The sequence below is a fragment of the Somniosus microcephalus genome, chromosome 17 (assembly GCF_052327205.1).
Source record: "Somniosus microcephalus isolate GS21.2 chromosome 17, FLI_Smic_1.0, whole genome shotgun sequence".
Classification (NCBI taxonomy): Eukaryota; Metazoa; Chordata; class Chondrichthyes; order Squaliformes; family Somniosidae; genus Somniosus; species Somniosus microcephalus.
Window position 1 is genome coordinate 54133217 of NC_141003.1, and position 18482 is coordinate 54151698.

At 39.4% G+C, this 18482-nt stretch overlaps 1 protein-coding gene across 7 annotated transcripts in view; it reads left to right on the top strand.

Annotated features, from left to right (window-relative positions):
* The window catches only part of LOC147105722 (voltage-dependent calcium channel subunit alpha-2/delta-1-like), an 856467-nt gene that overhangs the window by 714044 nt on the left and 123941 nt on the right, over positions 1 to 18482 (top strand). For 5 of the 7 annotated variants that reach the window (XM_086010353.1, XM_086010355.1, XM_086010358.1 and 2 more), the window contains 3 exons: positions 552 to 620; positions 2192 to 2266; positions 2969 to 3043. In XM_086010353.1, the coding sequence (XP_085866479.1) occupies positions 552 to 620; positions 2192 to 2266; positions 2969 to 3043 (219 nt within the window). Of the gene's footprint in view, positions 1 to 551; positions 621 to 2191; positions 2267 to 2968; positions 3044 to 13340; positions 13398 to 18482 lie in introns of all 7 variants that reach the window. The other 2 variants (XM_086010352.1, XM_086010354.1) reach the window with 1 other exon arrangement.

Here is an 18482-nt window from a genome sequence, read left to right on the forward strand (position 1 = left end):
TGAGCTTTCTTCATGTGGGAGCCTAGACAGTAAGTGCTGGCAGCCTATTCAATCGTGGCAGGCATCACAGGCAAACTCGATCATTGTCCCACCTGCATGTCCCAGCAGGGATTACTGCATAACCCAGCATTGATTTTGTCACTCCGGCTGTCCTTGAAGGAATTTTGTTTAAATTAATTGTAGTGCCACATAGTATGGTGTGACAGTCCTAATTCTTCGGCTCTCTCGTATTAATATTCATGAAGTGCAGACTAGTTGGAACAGATTTACCCTTCATCAGTGTAATTCAATGAACACAATGAAAATGAAAGGGATGTGATACAGTCCGTGATACTTTATAGTGCTTGAATACTTGAATGATGTATGTCTTCTTCCAGATGAGCAGCAATCTTTGGAATTTGAGTTGTTTTGTTCACTTGTGCCTGATTAATATGTTTTAATTGAATTATTTCTATAGATATTCTAACCTGTTGCTGTTTCTATGTGCATCTGTGTGTGTGTCTTGTATTCCTGTCTGTCTATATGTGCCTGTCACTTTACCGTTACAATAGGAACTCGGTCTTGTTATCACAGGAACACTGCCAGTCTTCAACCTGACTAAAGATGCTAGTGGAAACCAGGTATGTTGTCTAGCAGGAGAGTTTAGTACAGGCTGTCATTATTCTATATACAGATATTGTACTTACTGTGTATGAACTTTCAATTGAGTCTCCTTCTAAAATACTTGTAGGAACGACACCATATCAAAGCTATAGTACTCTGCTGCAAATAATATTTAGCACTGCACTGAGATAGCAATTCCATGAAAAAGAATAGGAATTCTCACAAACATTCAGAGCAGATTTCTTCTGTTTGCTATTTGTAGCAAAAATCTTAAACATGTGTGTTGATCAGTACTTCTTGAAGGACCAGCTTGGAACCAACACAGAGTCTTAATATTACAGATTTTATTATAGGAAATGATACTCACAGACAACATGCACGATAATGCAAGGGCTGCGGGAGACCTTGTGTTACAGTTGCTGAGTTCGGTCGCAGGGTGATTTGCCCTCTGGGTCTTCCCTAACTTCCTTACAATGGTCTCGCTTTTTACCCTCAGCTAAAAAGCCATCACATCTTACCTATGGCCTTCAGAGACAAAATGTCATGTCCGTGCCGTTCCCTTTGTAAGGGGACTCTTTATAAATATATATTTTTTTCAATTCGCATCCTCCTCATGTTACATCATGACTTGACTGAGAGTCAGGACGCAGGAATGTTGTCCTTCTAAACGCCACACCCCAGCAACCCCCGCCCCGTGGCCCCACTCCCTGGCATTGATGGAGCATCCGTGTACTGGCAGAGTATGCGGCCATTCCAGCTGATTCCTACTGGAGTAACAGTGAGACGCTACCAGAATGGCTTCAGATTTTCAGGGCTTATGTATCCAATCTGTGCGGTATTTAATCAGGGTGGGGGCACTTCACTCTTGGAGCAATTATAATGCCGCGCATCATCCAGATGCACGTCTAGGTCCCTGGGCCACCAATAAGATAATCGGTTCAACCAATGTTTATACATCGGTGCTCTGATTGGCTGAAAAACTGTCTTATGAAGTTGTTTCATCAGCTAATTGATGGTGGAAGTTGGGAGGCAGGGCAAAAAAAAGGCCATGGAAGAGCTGTAAGTGAGATATTTAAGTGAAAAGAGCTTGGAAAAGGTTAGAGTAGGTTATATTAATTAGAAATTGAGCAAAAATAATGCTAACATAAAATAGAATGGAAAGAGAATGGGGAAGTAGAATGCAGAGAGTAACAACAACTTGCATTTATATAGCGCCTTTAACGTGGTAAAATGTCCCAAGGCACTTAAATAGGACAAGAAAAATTGAAGTATAAATGTTTTATTTTTATTTTGGTTTTTATGGGATAATATGACAGTAATAAAGCTCCTCCTGATATCAGTATAACAGTGCGGCACCAGAAAGGTTTTAGTAAAAGTCAGTCTACAATTCCCAACACCTGCCACACTCTACTGGTTTAACGCTGACACCTGGTGAAAAAGCACTGCCCGGCTCCACCTCACTCAGTACAAAAGTTGCCCAATAGTTTGATACAAAGATAAGTTTAAGATGGAAAGAAAATATAATGGGGGAATAAAACGTACATTTTTGAAAGATATTGATCATTATTTTGTTTATTTTACTTCTCAGAACCAATTGATTCTTGGAGTGATGGGCATTGATGTGTCTCTTGCGGATGTAAAGAGACTCACACCTCGTTACACTGTAAGTATAGCTCAGAAATCCTATATGCTCATTTATTTTCACTTTGTGTACACCATTCAGCCCTACTTCTGAATTACAATATGCAGTTTTCCACGCGGCATATTGTAGAGTTTTCTCCCTATGTCCATTATCCTGCGCACTCTATCTTGTGTGTGTTATCTGTACTCTTCAGCTCTATATACAGGTTAATGTTGTCTGAAGTTTGCAATGTCCAACAGGTTATGTGGTTGATGCTCATGAAGAAAATATCACTGCTTTTTCTTCAACGTTGGTTTACATCATTAAATTGCTTAATTAACAAATGAAATTGTAAGTTAACACAAAAATTAAAGTAGACTTAAGTTGAAAATTATACAAGGCGTTTAATGGATTTACTGCTGAGATTCAGTGTTGGCTCCCCTCAGATTTTGAATGTGTTCTGATTACTTTGCCTTTAATATGTAATTGTACATAGTTACAGTTATGAAATGATAGCATAAAAATGATCTAATCTCTAAGGAGTGCAGCTGTAACCTTTTGAAAATGTAAAATTGTTCAATGTTTATATTTTAGAAAATCATAAATTAATGTTACCACAGTCTGAATGAAATGGAGACCATACACGTTATATTGAATATTATTGAAGTAATTTAAATGTTTTCTTTTATTTTGGATGTAAACTATATTGTTGCATTATTAAAGTCCTTTTTTGTATTATAACAGCTTGGGCCTAATGGATATTATTTTGCCATTGATCCTAATGGTTATGTATTGCTTCATCCAAATCTCCAACCTAAGGTAAGTTATATGAAAATTTTATGCATTCTAATGATAAATGCATGGGGACCTACTATCTTGAGCTATTAAAAAGAGAGTCAGTGACTTGTGTTGAAATGATTAAAACTGGGTATCCTAGGAATTGCCAAAATGTAGCATCCCAGTTATTTATTGATTTTGTTTCTTCGCCTCCTAGTAGAATGAGGCAGTTCACCACTCATCGTTTATAATAAATTAATAATGTAATGGTACTATTGTGTGACTGTGATGGAGATGCTTTGCCTGAGTCACTAAATGCTATTGTTGTAACACTAGAGCTGTCCAAATTACAGTCATCAATTTTAACAGAACCGCAAAAACTGAAATCTTTGTTACACTTTATGTAAGTCCGTAACATGGAGATTTGATTCAGTTTTATACCATGTACTCTTAACTGCACAAAGATTAATGTGAGACTCTGGGACGCTGTAGCGTATTTGGATTTAAATAGCTAGCATTTGGATCAATTTTTTGAACATGTATGTAAGTATCTGTTGGTAGGCTGGAAGAAAAGAGTCAGCAGATCTGCACATTCACCTTGAATTGCTTTTTTTATAAGTTGAAACATGTTAATGCAGCATCTGTAAGATAGTACATTAAACTGGTTTGGTCCTGGGAGAAATTTTGGAAGCATGGGCAATGATGCACTCATGCTCCATTAAGATGACTAGTAGAGCGAGCTAAATTAATTATGAATGCCTTATGTATATGCAGCCAATATTAATATGGCACTTCTGTATTGGATATTTTCCATCCCATTTGATAAAGCCATGCAATACTTGTTTATAACTGAATCTTTTTTCCAATTAACCTGAACAAAATGGAGTGTTTTGCATATATACTGTAGATATTAAAGTAAACCTGTCCTGTGTACAATGCTATATAATAGCAATGTGAATACTGTAAATGATGTATGCAAAATATAGCGGTGTGTGGAAGTTAAGTCAGTTCTGTAGGTTTCAGTTTGGTGTAAATTCACAATAATGGGAGCAAAGGTTATAGCCCTTTTTTTAAACACTTTACAAATTAACCTGTATTGAACATCGGTAAGCCATTGTTTTCTTTCTCTGTTTGAGTCTAACTACAAAGCGTCCGGAAAATTGAGTTCAAACTTGACGGAAGTGGCATCACATGCCGAAATTTTAACCAAGCCAGTTTGCACATCTTTAATAAAATTCCCCAACAAGAATGCTGATGAGTTTCGACAATTTTGCCAGTTTGCTTGCGATGCTGCATGGCAGAGAGACTGCTAAAGGAATTCGCTTCTGAGTCTAAGGTACACAGCAAAGGCAGCTGATGCATTGGCTGTCTTTGATGAACTAGCACACTAACGTTAGTTAGCACTAACAGAAAATATATACTGACTTCAGAACTTCAATCTTTTTTTTTCGCTAGAAACTGCTTCTTAGACCTAAAATTAACGATAAAATATCATACAAGGAGGTGAGCATGTGCGAGTGTGTTTAAAATATAGTAGAGCTATTCTTTTTCCTAATTGAGTTGTAGCAGTTAGGGATTGAAATTTGCCAGGCCAGGAGGAGATAATTCACGTATCATTACATCAGTAACTAATAAAAAAAAAATCCCACTGCTTTGATTGAAATCAGACATTGGTACTTGGGTAATAGGAAAAAATCGATTCCACTTTCATTAATGATATGCATTTACTTGCACCAAGAGTTGGCCCTGTCTCTCAGTTGGTATATATAGCTCTACTGCCATTTTTCTATACAGTGAAAAGAACACTAACATTATAGTTACCAACAGTGTATTAGGACCCATCTGTGTCAAGAAAATACATAAGCTTTTTCAAGCTTCAGACAAATTTGCCCCTTCACTCACCTCCCCCGCAGAAGGAAGTTACTTTTTTTCCTACATGGATGTAGGCAAGTGCTTACTGATATTGCATGCCTCTAGCCATCTTATTCTTTAATTCTGTCTGTGCCTTTCTGTATATGATTAATAATTGATTTCCAAATTTCGTGCACCATTTGCATCCAGAATGAATCTTCATTAACTGATCTTAATATTTCACAAAAAACTGTCAGTCATCCTTATTTGTCAAAAACCTGTAAACTTTTTTTTTACTGGCAGTGAGACAGGCAGCCATGGGTTCTCCCCACAACTGCCAGTGAGGACATATCTCCTCATGAATGCAATCGGCAATTATGATGCATCTTGTCAGGACCACAGTTTAATTAAAGGACTGTTGTGCCCTTGAGCGGCATCCATACAAAGAAAGAGGCAGCAGTGAAAAATACTAAATATTGCATTTCAAACTGGTTTTATTAGGGCCGATTAGCACCTCAGATATTGCATCTAACAATACTTTCCCTAGCATTTCACTCTATTGTCCATGTATTTTTGTGATTTATTATTTGGCAGTAGCAATAGGTTAGAACTCATCTCTGAGGTCTGCATTCAAATCCACGCAGGCTGCAAAGGGTTCTTGCAGAAATGAGATTGAGCCACTGCAAAGCAATTCCACTGGGCTTGAGCATGCAGCTTGACACGACCCATAATTCAACAGGAATTGGGATTCTCAGCACAGGCAGCAAGAGAGACGGGTGTCTGAAATGGGAAGACCATTAGAGGTGCTGTTCTGAGATAGTGGTCAAGGTATATTATTAAGAGTAGAGGGAGCTTTACTCTGCATCCAGAATTTGCAGCAAATTAAGCAGCACGTAGGAAAACTTTCACAGAGAAGCAAAGCTTCAAGCCCACAGTCGCTCTTTACTCAGAGAGGAATTTTCTTTTCTCAAAGATATTGCAGCTAAGGTAAAAAGGAAGGAAACGCCTTCATAGATCCCACTGATCTGTTACCGGTACAAGAGAAGGAGCTACTGCTGAGCGAAGGAGAATAAAAAAATATACAGCTTAGATTGAAAGGGAGCTAAGACATTTCTTTAAATTTAGGACCAGCACGGTGGCATAGTGGTTAGCACTGTTGCCTCACAGCGCCAGAGACCCGGGTTCGAATCCGGCCTCGGGCGACTGTCTGTGTGGAGTTTGCACATTCTCCCCGTGTTTGCGTGGGTTTTCTCCGGGTGCTCCGGTTTCCTCCCACAGTCCAAAGATGTGCGGGTTAGGTTGATTGGCTATGATAAATTGACCCTTAGTGTTAGGGGGATTAAATAGGTGGGGTTACAGGGATAGGGTGGGATATGTGTTGGGGTTACGGGGATCGGGTGGGATATGTGTCGGTGCAGGCTCGATGGGCCGAAATGGCCTCTATCTGCACTGTGGGGTTTTTGTGTGATTCTGTGTGATTAGTCAAAATGTAAAGAATCACTACCTACAAAGAATTATAAGAAATTTCATAATTAGCGGAAAGATCACATTGCGACAAAACTAAACACTGAGGGAAATGTCAGTGACCAAAAGAAAAGGGATGATTCAAAAAAGGAACCAGATTAAAAAAAAGTAAGACATAACAACAGCAGCAACAACTTGTATTTATATAGCGCCTTTAATGTAGTAAAACATCCCAAGCCGCTTCACAGGAGTATTATAAGACAAAAAAAATGGACACCGAGCCACATTAGAAGAAATTAGGGCAGGTGACCAAAAGCTTGGCCGAAGTGGTAGGTTTTAAGGAGCACCTTAAAGGAGGAAAGAGAGGTAGCGAGGCGGAGAGGTTTAGGCAGGGAGTTCCAGAGCTGAGGGCCCAGGCAGCTGAAGGCACGGCCACCGATGGTTGAGCGATTATAATCAGGGATGCTCAAGCGGCCAGCAGATATCTCTGGGTGGGGGGTGGGATTGTGGGCTGAAGGAGATTACAGAGATAGGGGCGAGGCCATGGAGGGATTTGAAAACAAGGAGAAAAGATGAAAGAATAGGATACAAAATAGGAAAGAAAAGATGAGAAAGGAGATTCCATAAAAAAGGCAGGAGGAAAACACACCCCGAATTAGAAAATAAACTTTGCATGTAATTTTTTTACTTTTAAAAGCTGTCTCATTCTGTGCTGTGTTTCCCATATTTTCGGATTCTCTGAATAATGGAAGCTTTCACAAAAGGTAACATTGATTCAAATTGTTCGTGCTGCCAAAGTGATCTATACTTAACATGGTTGCACCCATTTTATGGGCCTAAAACAAGCGCAGCAATAACCACTTTAGGAGTGTGGAGGCCTGTGCCCAATGTGCACGAGTGTTCAGGCCACTGCTCAATTGGCTGGGGACTCTTTTTTAGCTGGACCGGTGGCCACCTAAAATGAGCGTAGGCCTTATTTCAATATTGAAATGAGGCTCCTGTGCTCTTTCCAGACCCGGACTCCTAAATTGATTTGCCCTAGTTGGAGTTGCTATATGCCAGCCCCCCTTTGCCCACCCACCCCCCAACCCACTCACCCTGCCCCCCTCCCCCCCCCAATGCCATGGACTTGCATCTGGGCCTCGGTGAAGGATAAAATTGGTAAGGCCCCAACAGGTGATGGAGGAAGGGAAGGACAAGTCCCCTCTATGCCACCGTGCCCCAGATTCATCACCAAGGGATTAATCTTGGGGAGCCCACCTCAAGATCATTGAATGAATTTTAGCTGTGCGCTGAAGTGAATTCTGTCTTTAAATTCAGAGTTTTATTGACTGCCTGACGAGACAGTCCTCTTTGTGGCTTCTGCAGCCAACAATAATTTCACCTAATACAAAAGCAAAATACTGCAGATGCTGGAAATCTGTAATAAAAACGGAAAATGCTGGAAATACTCAGCAGGTCAGGCAGCATCTGTGGAGAGAGAAAAACAGAGTTAACGTTTCAGGTCAATGACCTTTTCCAATTCTGACGAAAGGTCATCGACCTGAAACATTAACTCTGTTTCTCGCACCACGGATGCTGCCTGACCTGCTGAGCATTTCCAGCATTTTCTGTTTTTATTCTATTAATAATTTCACCTGGTTGTCTGGCTTTCTTTTGCTCACCTCAGCTAGCCAATAAATCTTACATAGTTGCAATTTATAATACTTGTGTGGCCTCTAAAGTGTGGAATTGTTTTTCATCAGTCCACACTTTAGTCATCACGGGCCAATCAGTATTGCATTCCCCGTGTAACTGTTACCAGAGCAACAGAACCCCTGTCAATCTCAACAAAAATTAAACTGTCAAAGCCACTTCTACTGCCACATTTATCCCAAACAGTGCCAATTGTAATACAACTCTCTCCTCCAAACTTCCCCTCTCAAGGCTGCTGTAGATTTCTCATACATTTTAGTTTGTATGCTGTATTAAAATGTACCAAGCTAAACCCTAGATCGGCTGACGATAACCTTTAATTTTTGACGAAGTGCTTCCGATTTCAGGCTGTGCCTCTTCTAATCACGTCTGTGGTTTTATTTTTGTATCTTCTCACATCCCCGTTTTCACCCTTCTATATCAAGAGCACAAATGAGATGTTACAGAAGAACTGTCTCAGGTGACCTTGTAATAAAAACTTTCCACAATCAAAGTTCCTTCAAACAACCACTGCGAAATACATTCCATTGGAACATTATAAATGGAATACACTGAGGATCCATGATTTATGGTGATTCTATTGATGAGTAAACTGAGCACAGATTACCTTGGCAGTTGCACAAATATATACCGTAGGCCCCCATAACCTTTTCTCTATTTGTAATCTTTTGCCAAGATTCATAATAATTAGTTTGGTTTGCTGTAAATACATTTTTGTATATAAATGCTCATCATTGTTTTGCAATAAACCCATTACTCTTGCCACTTGTGTAGTCATTAAACAATTTGCACTATGTCAGTGGAGACTAATTAATTATTACATTAGATGTTCGTCAAATGTTTAGTAATTAGGCAATTGCCAAGTGTTTATTCATGTCCTCTTAAAGTAAAAGAGATTTTTATTTATCTTTAATTTTTACTATTTAAGTTGAATCTGATTTGTAATGAGTTAATGAGCAGTTCAATTCGGGTTCAGTGAGTACTGTGTTTAGATATATTTAACATTCAATTTGAGCTGTCTGTGTCAGTATAAACAAGACCTATGGCATCTTGCCAGGACAGCACATCCTTTGAATATATTTATACTCAATTTTAAAAGTTTGTACAAGCAGCAAATCTCAATCAACTGCACCATGGCAGGGTTTAAGACGCAGCCTCATTGTTGATGATCACAGTTAACAAACACCCCTATTTAAAATTATATTCAACCATTTCAGAAAATACAGCCTTCAGACAATCCCAGAAATGCATTTATACGCTACATTCAAATAACTTACACGGCAGTTCTGGTCCTTGCAATTTTTAAAGATATTTGGAAATGTGAAAATGTGCTAATTAGCATTGGCAGTAAATGTTCAGTCAACATAAAGACCCAGCAATGCAGATTGAAATACCAGTGACCCCACAGGAAGGACAGTGCATCAAGCTGTTCTTAGACCTGCAGAGTATCAATGTGTGAGCATGGCAAAATGCATAAAGTACAGACTAATTTGATTAATATGAACAGACTGTTGTTCAAAAAGCCAGCAATATCTTCTAAAGAAATGATTTGTTACAATTAAGTGCATTTTATAGATGTCTGATTCTTAAAATCTACCAAGTTTCATTTTTCCAACAATGCGAAGCTACATTTTCCAGGCAAATTTCAAATCCTATTATTAGCTGATCGTTTCTACACTGCCTTCAAGCTGTAGATTCAAGTATATTTTAGATCTCTAAAGAGTTTATTTATACATTGGTAAACGAATTCTTGGCTTCTACAATCCCACCTCATCAAATTGCATGAAGTGGCGAGAGTACTAACACAGCTCACCCAGGCTCAGGTTCCATTATTTCCAGCATTAAACCAATCACATTTGATACTGAGGATCAGGCCAAAGGGGGGCAGGAGAGAACATTATACAGTATGACTGGAGTAGTGTCACAGCAGAATTTATTTTTTCCTCTCCCCCAACATATTACTTTGCCATGCCAACCTTGACAAACAGAATTCGTTTTCCTGATTTTTGTATTTCTAAAAAGTCGTAAGTATTTTATATATATATATATATATATATTTTGTGTGTGTATGTGTATTTGTGTGTTTATATATGCATTTTACACACAGCTGATTGTTATAAAAGGGCAAATAAAATAGATGGCATTTAATATAGAGCATAACTTTGTTTTAAAAAGCCAATGCTCAATGTTAAACTAATTGACAACGAGAACAAATTAAAATTTTAATATGGCGATGCAGATCCTTTATAGTCATCACATCACTCTGTAGTCAGTTCCTTGTTTCATCATTTTAGATGTTTCAGTATAAAGATTGATATTGCCATAAAAATAGCACTAACTACATATCAAATACATAGTACAAATACAGAGCAAAACCAATATTTACTAGCCTTTCCCCCATCCAATCCCATTCAGCACCAGTTAGAGTTACTAACTCTGTCAAATAGCATGGTTGCGCAAAAGCTTGTGCTTTGACGCTCATATTTGAACTAGTGCTTGGGATGTGACTGCACAGAAAAAAGGTTAGTGCCTGGGTATCTTTCTGAAAGTGTCTGATAAAACAAAAGGTGCACCTGAACTTGTGATGAGCTGGGGGGATGAGGATCTGCTTTTCTTTTGTAGCCATTGCTTTGCAAAGTTATTACTACTCATGTTTGAAGAGAATATTTGAAGGGAAACTCAAGAAAATGAAGGGGAATGAACTCCTCCTCCTTGCACAGTGCCGAGGAAGTGGAGACATGGTTACTAACAACACTGGGGAAGGCCTGTGGTGCAGATATGGCCTGAAAATAGATGTATGCTGGCTTGTCAATAATTCCATTTTAAGTCTCTGATGAATTGTGTTTTTTTAATGTATATTTTACTCTCAATCTAAACCTGAAAGAAGGACTTTCTTCAAACCTGTTGAGAATTTAATTCCAAAGTAGTCATATTTCTCTATAACATTGATGTTCATTGATAGAATTAGAAAATAGGTATTTTGAAAAACTATTTCCAAGAATGTTATAGATATATAAATAACAAATTCAAGGTTGCGTGTGTGTGTTAGTTTATTAAAAATAATGGCAACTTGAGAATAAGGACAAATGACTAGCGTGGAGATTGCTGCAAAATGTGGATTATGGTCTAGAACTACAAGCAAACAGTTCAGTTACTCGGAGAATGTTGATTTCCAGATTTATCCTTTTTTTAGTTCACTTTTCTAACTCGAGCCTGCTAATTGTTATAATGCTGCTGAAACTGTTTTTCATTCTAATTTATTAACAGTCAACACCTTCCTTCCCCATTTTTAGTTTTGAAAAGATGTAGAATTCACTGCATTGGTGTTAACAGAAGATCCCCTGACTGTTAAATATTCTTACAGCTACCACAGGACAGCCGTTCCCAGTTAATGTATTGACTAATAGCCTATTAGGATAATCAGCGATTTAATTGGTTCCTCCTGCATAGACCCCTGCATACAAACTGTCCTCATTGAACAGGGTGGAATCCAATTCATGGGTGTATTTATGGAAAGTGTGTTTAAACAATATAGGAAAGGACGGATGCTTCTTTCTCTGAGTAATGATCAAGACCTAAAGCTGGTAACCTTGCCAACTGGGATCAAATGCCAGTGCTTAAAATTCATTTGGGCCTTGAATAAGCGCAGCACTTGCCTCAACGAGGAGGCCCAAGGCCAGCCTGAAATTGGGCCTCAGGCCTCATTTCAATAATTTGGGGGAGTTGTTAATGCTTGTTGGGCCTCCACAGGCAGCCCACCTATCGCTAACAATGAATTTCGGGCCGATTGCCTCACTGGTAACGGTTCTCAAGTAACTGCCAGGCCGGGGGGGGAGGGCACGCGGGGGTTAGTTGGGGTGGGGGGGGGCGGTGGGTTAGGCGGTGGAAACAGCCAACCCCTATCCCACTATCAAAAGTGCCGTTGAGCTGGGAGGAGCTCCTCCTGGCTCCTCATGATTTAAAAAAATATAATTCATTTACTTAACTTTTTATTGTTGCCTGGAAAACATTAGGTCCCTTATTAGCATATGCTAGAGGCCTAAAGCCTGTTTTAGGTAGATGCCCATGGCACCTGAAAAATGGCCCAACCAGTGGCAGATGAAATTTAACGCAGAAAAGTGCAAAGTGATTCATTTTGGGAGGAAGAACGAGGAGAGGCAATATAAAGTAAAGGGTAAAATTCTAAATTGGGTGCATGAACAGAGAGACCTGGGGGTATGTGTGCACAAATCGTTGAAGGTGGCAGGGCAGGTTGAGAAAGCAGTTAAAAAAGCATACAGGATCCTGGGCTTTATAAATAGAGGCATAGAGTACAAAAGCAAGGAATTAATGATGAACCTTTATAAAACACTGGTTCGGCCTCAACTGGAGTATTGTGTCCAAATCTGGGCACCGCACTTTAGGAAGGATGTGAAGGCCTTAGAGAGGGTGTAGAAAAGATTTACAAGAATCCATCCAGGGATGAGGGACTTCAGTTACGTCGATAGACTGGAGAAGCTGGGGTTGTTCTCCTTAGAGCTAAAAAGGTTGAGAGGAGATTTGATAGAGGTGTTCAAAATCATGCGGGATCTAGACACAATAGATAGAGAGAAACTGTTCCCATTGGTGGAAGGGTCGAGAACCAGAGGACATAGATTTAAGGTGATTGGCAAAAGAACCAAAGGCGACATGAGGAAAAACCTTTTTACAAAGTGAGTGGTTAGGATCTGGAATGCACTGCCTGAAAGGGTGGTGGAGGCAGACTCAATCACGGCTTTCAAAAGGGAATTGAATAAATACCTGAAGGAAAAAAATTTGCAGGGCTATGGGGAAAGGGCGGGGGAGTGGGACTAGCTGAAGTGCTCTTGCAGAGAGATGGCATGGACTTGACGGGCCAAATGGCCTCCTGTGCTCTAACCATTCTATGATTCTATGATCCAATTTTGGGTCAGATATTTTTCAGGCGGTCTTGGGGCGTAGCACGTTGGTCCCTGAAATTGAGCTTCATTACGCCCGTTTTTTGCCCACAAAATGCGTGCAATGAGGACCAATTTCTACCTCCTATGATTTTACAAGAAATAACAGATTTATTTTAAAATGCACTATGAGCCCTGGCGATGCAGGGGTAAAGATTTGTCTTCACAACTTACGACCTTCAAGAGTGTTGGATTCTGATGAATTTGCCACACATGTTATTGATAACAAGACCATTGCCAAAAATATTGATTCATTTCATACCTAAAATACAAAATCTGATATCCATTCCATTAATGTAGCATTTTAGTCATAATACATTTTATACTGATCATTGTCATGTTAACCTAAAAACCTTGCTTTCTTATTACCTCAGTTAATTGGTGTAGAGATCCCAAAGATTAATTTAAGACAGAGGCACCCTAACACGCAGGTAATGTAGTTGGAGGTGGCGTTGGCGCTACAAAGCTGCCAGTATTGAAGTTTTGGAAAGAGCTTTGGCAAGATTATATTTAATTGCCTACCTGTGGGCCTGGCTAACCAAACTATCCTGAAGCATGACTTTCAACTTGCTTAGACGATAACTAATCCACTGCCAAAGGAGCATTGGTGCATGACTAGTTTAGCGATAACTTTTTGGTGCTCTTGCCTTCCAATGCAGGCTGCTATGTTTGAAAATAATATCAGCTTAACGAGAAATGTAACATTTAGGATTACTGTGGCTGATATGAAGATCAATGTAGCAAAATGGTTAGTTTTGTATATATTACAGATACTGCATGCAGTCCATGCAATTCTTTGGTGACTAGGGTACACTACGGTGATGTAACTGTGGATAGTAAGTTTTCTGCTGTAGGCCGTTCCTTCAGAGATTTGACTGGCCAGTCCATCATAACCAATTTTTAGAACAAGAAGTTTTTAGTCATAAATATAATCACCATATCTCAAGTAGAAGTCAATATGAATGTACCTTCAAATTTAAGCTGTTTTCACTACAGTAGATGTGGATCAAACAGAGTACAGTTGTTCAGGGAATTCACAACGCCGACTAATGGAAGTCCCCTTCTAAAAGCCAATACAATTAATCCATTTTAGTTCAGTGTTTGATACACAACTAATGATTATATAAATGGGTTTATCACTTGGTGAAGTATATGGCCTTTAGGTTCACATCAGTATTTTTGTACTGAATCTAACTCTTGTTTGGTTAACACTGCAAATAAAGTCTTAGTACCCAATAACCGATCACATCTGTTGATTTACAAATGGTAGCTATTCAGGGATGAGAAATTGCTGAAATCCAAAATAATCTAGATTCAGCTGATTCAGATTTTGTTTTGCAATTGGGTTTTAATTGGTATTTGATATGATAATAGATCTAAATTTGATTCCTGGTAAAACCTTGCTTTTGTGGGAGTCGCTGGAAATAAACAGACTGCGAGACTTTCATAGCAGCAAAGTAAAACACGTGTTAGCTTTATTAACTCTCCGCATGGACTGAGGGACTCGGCCTCGTCGCAGGGCTATGACGTCATCAACAATCAAGGACTCTTAAAGGGACCCTGCCCTGATAACCCAACCAAGTTCCGTACATAACGTGGAGCGATAACAACATTGGCTATACATAGTGAATTGTGTTACTGTCCCTATGTGGTCTCCGCCACACTTTAATTAAAAAAATCACAGTTGCTTTTAACTTTTATATGGTTATATTCAGTACTGAAATAGTTCATCACTGTTTTCAGAGGCTAATAATACTTTAACCCGACACTTAGATTAGAATTTTTCTCCACAAGTAATTGTGAAAGTAGCAAATATAAGGTGAGCTGTAGAAATATTGGCCTGTAATTTGCGGTGGGTAATAACAGCAAATGAACAGCATTTGCCACTATTACCCTTTTGAAACTGACCGCAACTTCAGGATTTAGCGCATGCGCATCCTAACGCGGTAATCCTTAAGTTGCGGTCAGTCATTCACAGCTCCGACACTGGCTGCGCTGTGGATCCCCACCACACAAATAAAAGATTTTTTTTTAAAGTTTGTTCATATTTATTTCAGGTTTATCTTTTCCCCATGTGAGAGCCCCAATCTTTGTTTTGTTCACTGTACAAATAAAAGGAGCTTCTTCACTTCCTGGTTGTGAGAATTCAATATTGTGATTGGCTGCTCAGACAGCTTGTTGATGTCACAGCAGCTCGCGCGATGGAATTCCCACTAAACTGCACTGATCTCAACTGCATGTCAAAAAAGCCAAACTTCTGGCCACAGAGATCATGAGATCTTTGTGGGCAGCTTTCTTCAGGGTCAATGCATTAAGCAGTTCTCATTTTTCATCTCTATCATTTTGAGTCATTTATTTCCCCACGTTAGATACCTCTGATCTGTGAACCCTCCCCCAACGAAAAGGCTTGTTAGAGAACCTGTGCTACGTTTCTGCCAGTGCCACTTTTTAAGCTGCCTATAGACAGTGTGTAACCTACCTTCCCTCCCTGTGGACAAGCGCTTGAACAACATTTCCCAACTCCTCTAATGGCCTAGTTACAATAAGGTGCTCCTCGTGTAGGAACTGTGAGCAAGAACTTGTAACACAGCATGCTCCTTCATGACCACACAGGGCCAAAGAGATTGCCCTCAAGACGTAGATAATTTAAAGTAAACTGGTGACAGATGGTAAAATTAGAACAGCACAAATTATAACTTCCCAGAAGTTTTGCAGTGCATATTGGTAAAATATCAACCAGATTTGGGCTCAGGAATCTGAATTGAACAGATTTGCTCATCCCTAATAGATATTAAGGATTCTTATCTGCAAACTGGTCTTACTTTCATTCTGAATATTATTTAATACATTCTCCGTAAAGTTCACATATATTACATGATGAAGATTGTTCATTAAAATGAATAGCCTCAGTATCAGTATGACTTCACATTTCTTCTGTTCTGTGAATATGAAAGAAATGAATTCAGGATTCTGCACACTGCCTATTCAGGCCAAATTTAAAAACTTGTTTACAATTATATGTTCTTTGAAATATAAGAAATACAGCTGTGAAAATTTAGCCTTTTTTAAGTCCTGTATAAATGTCATTGTCAGATATTCATCACTATGTTGCTGCCATTTTCCCTCAAAGTATTTGCATGAAACTAATGCAAACTACATTTGAAAGAACAAAATGTATGTGGAAAAAGTTACCCCTTTTCCCAGGCTTCATGCGTAACTCTCTGAAATACTTTGAATTCTTTTGCTCCTTCCATTTAAAGAGACAGCCCTTTGGAGGCTATTGATTTTGTTTGTGTTTGATGTGCTGCTTTTATAGACTTGTTGTAGGAGTTCCTTTGGCGTTCTTGCATGCGTGCATTGTGGGAAACAACCATTGTAAGCTTGCTGCCTGTAGTAACATTTTTGGTAAGTTGCCATTGATTAATTGAAGTACAGTGGAAGAGACTGAGGAATTTGTAATACATTGGTAATATTGCACCACAGAATACTGCCACTTAACTCATGGATTACACCACTCGGGAATCTTGAACAAGCACTTGCATTAACTAAAAGATATAGTTTTCCGCATTTGATTTTAATGCTATTTCCCTGCCATTTCTGCTCCAATATTCTCCAGTTTCCAGGGTTTTACTGGAACCAACTCTAGACTCCAGTTCCTAACAATTTATGACTGGGCTCAAAACAATCAAAAAAAGTAAATCATCTCAGCTACCAGAAGTCATTTAGGAAACATCATAGAAACATAGAATTCTACCATAGGTCCATCTCATCTGCTGTCCTACTGTCCTCGCAGTTGTATGTCATAATGTGTTTCTCTTCAAAATACTCATCCAAATTTTCCCTGAAGACGTCTAAGCTGCTTGCCGCTGCAATAAACAACCACCATCCCGGTAATGTTTCCTCACATGCTGCCCGAATCTACTTCTCAACTTAAAGCTCACGAGCCCTCGTTCTGCCATCACGTACTAAAACAATTAGCCCCGACTGATCCGTCACATTTACAAAAGGTGCACCTATATTTTTGGATAGGCAGATAATGTATGGTTCTTTTACTGGATTGTTGCTATGGATACATCCTGCACAAGACTGAGGTTTTGTTCTGTAAGATTGTTGATGAATTTTGTGCCCGTCGAGGGATGTCAATAATAAAACCAGCGAGTGCTGGAAAGGCACAACAGATCAGGCAGGATCTGAGAAACGGGTTAATGTTTAAAGTGTAACCCTTCATCAGAATGCCTGTCATAAACTGTGGTAACCATGGTACCTTAATCCACAATGTTTGAAAATGCAGTCTGACAGAAAACTTTTGAAAGGGGGTTCTCTTGAATATATTAGTTTCAAAGATTAGCAGAGAATCCATCAAATCGTCACCAGACATGACATGCCATACAGTTCACTACAATAAGATGTAAAATAACCAAGGGGTTAGCGTAGATCTAACATACTAAGGTGGCTCTGGTTGCTGTGGGGAAAAATAATTCAGCCTAGTATGTTTCATATCCTGGCAACAAGGATTTCTGTTACCATGGTTGCAGCTCTGGATCCATAAAATTCAAAGATGTGTGTTTTTTTTGTTGATTGGCGATAGAATCCATTTTATGCATAGGGACTGTAAGTCTATGGGTGTGCCACTGTTATAATCCAGAAAGCTGAGAGGGGAAGGGGTGGGGAGGGGGCTCTTGTCCCAGAAAATAGAGGGGAAATTGTCTGGAATCACTTTATGACACTCTCGCACCAGAGACCAGTAATAAATAGTGGTGGAAATAGAGTAGAAGCATTGTTAGAAGCTTAGGAGCTGGTTGTAGGCCTCTCTTAACAATAGGCCTGTGGCACATAGCATGCGGGCCAGCAAAAAAGGGGGAACGTGACCAACAGAATGAGGTATTTTTTCTTTTTGAAATACATAGGAAAAAAAAACTGAAATCCAAGACCGTAGGTTTATCAGGTTCCAACCAATGGAATGTTTAACAGTGATGTGAGCAGGCAGCCACAGTTGCACTGCCCACTCTCATTGCTGTTGGATGGGAGAATGCAAGAGCTCTACACGTTTGTACTCAAACACGTGCTTGGAGTACTGATCACTGGCCTCAAGCTGCTGCTGAGATTTCCCATCATAGAATAGAGCTGACAGGACAGGACAGTGAGCTCTATTCCATCCTGTGGCACACTGAGCCTGCTGAATTATCTAGACTTAAAACGTGGCTATATGTTGTCGATGTGCAATACGGATGATGTGCAGTCTTGCAATCAGCCCCGAACTGCTTATTTCTGCAAAATTGGTAACATTATGTTGTGCATTTGGTGTCAGTGTGGTGCAAAAGATGGTGATGCACTGATTCCAAATGAGACCTAAGAATGTCATTCTGAACACAATGCAATCAGGTTTCTTTCTTGGGTTGACCCTACCTGTATCTGGACCCAATCCAAATTAAAGGTGCAACAAGGCATGACCACCTATCATCTCTTACATAACATAATATTCACATTGCTGCTTAACATCTTTTACTAAAATAATT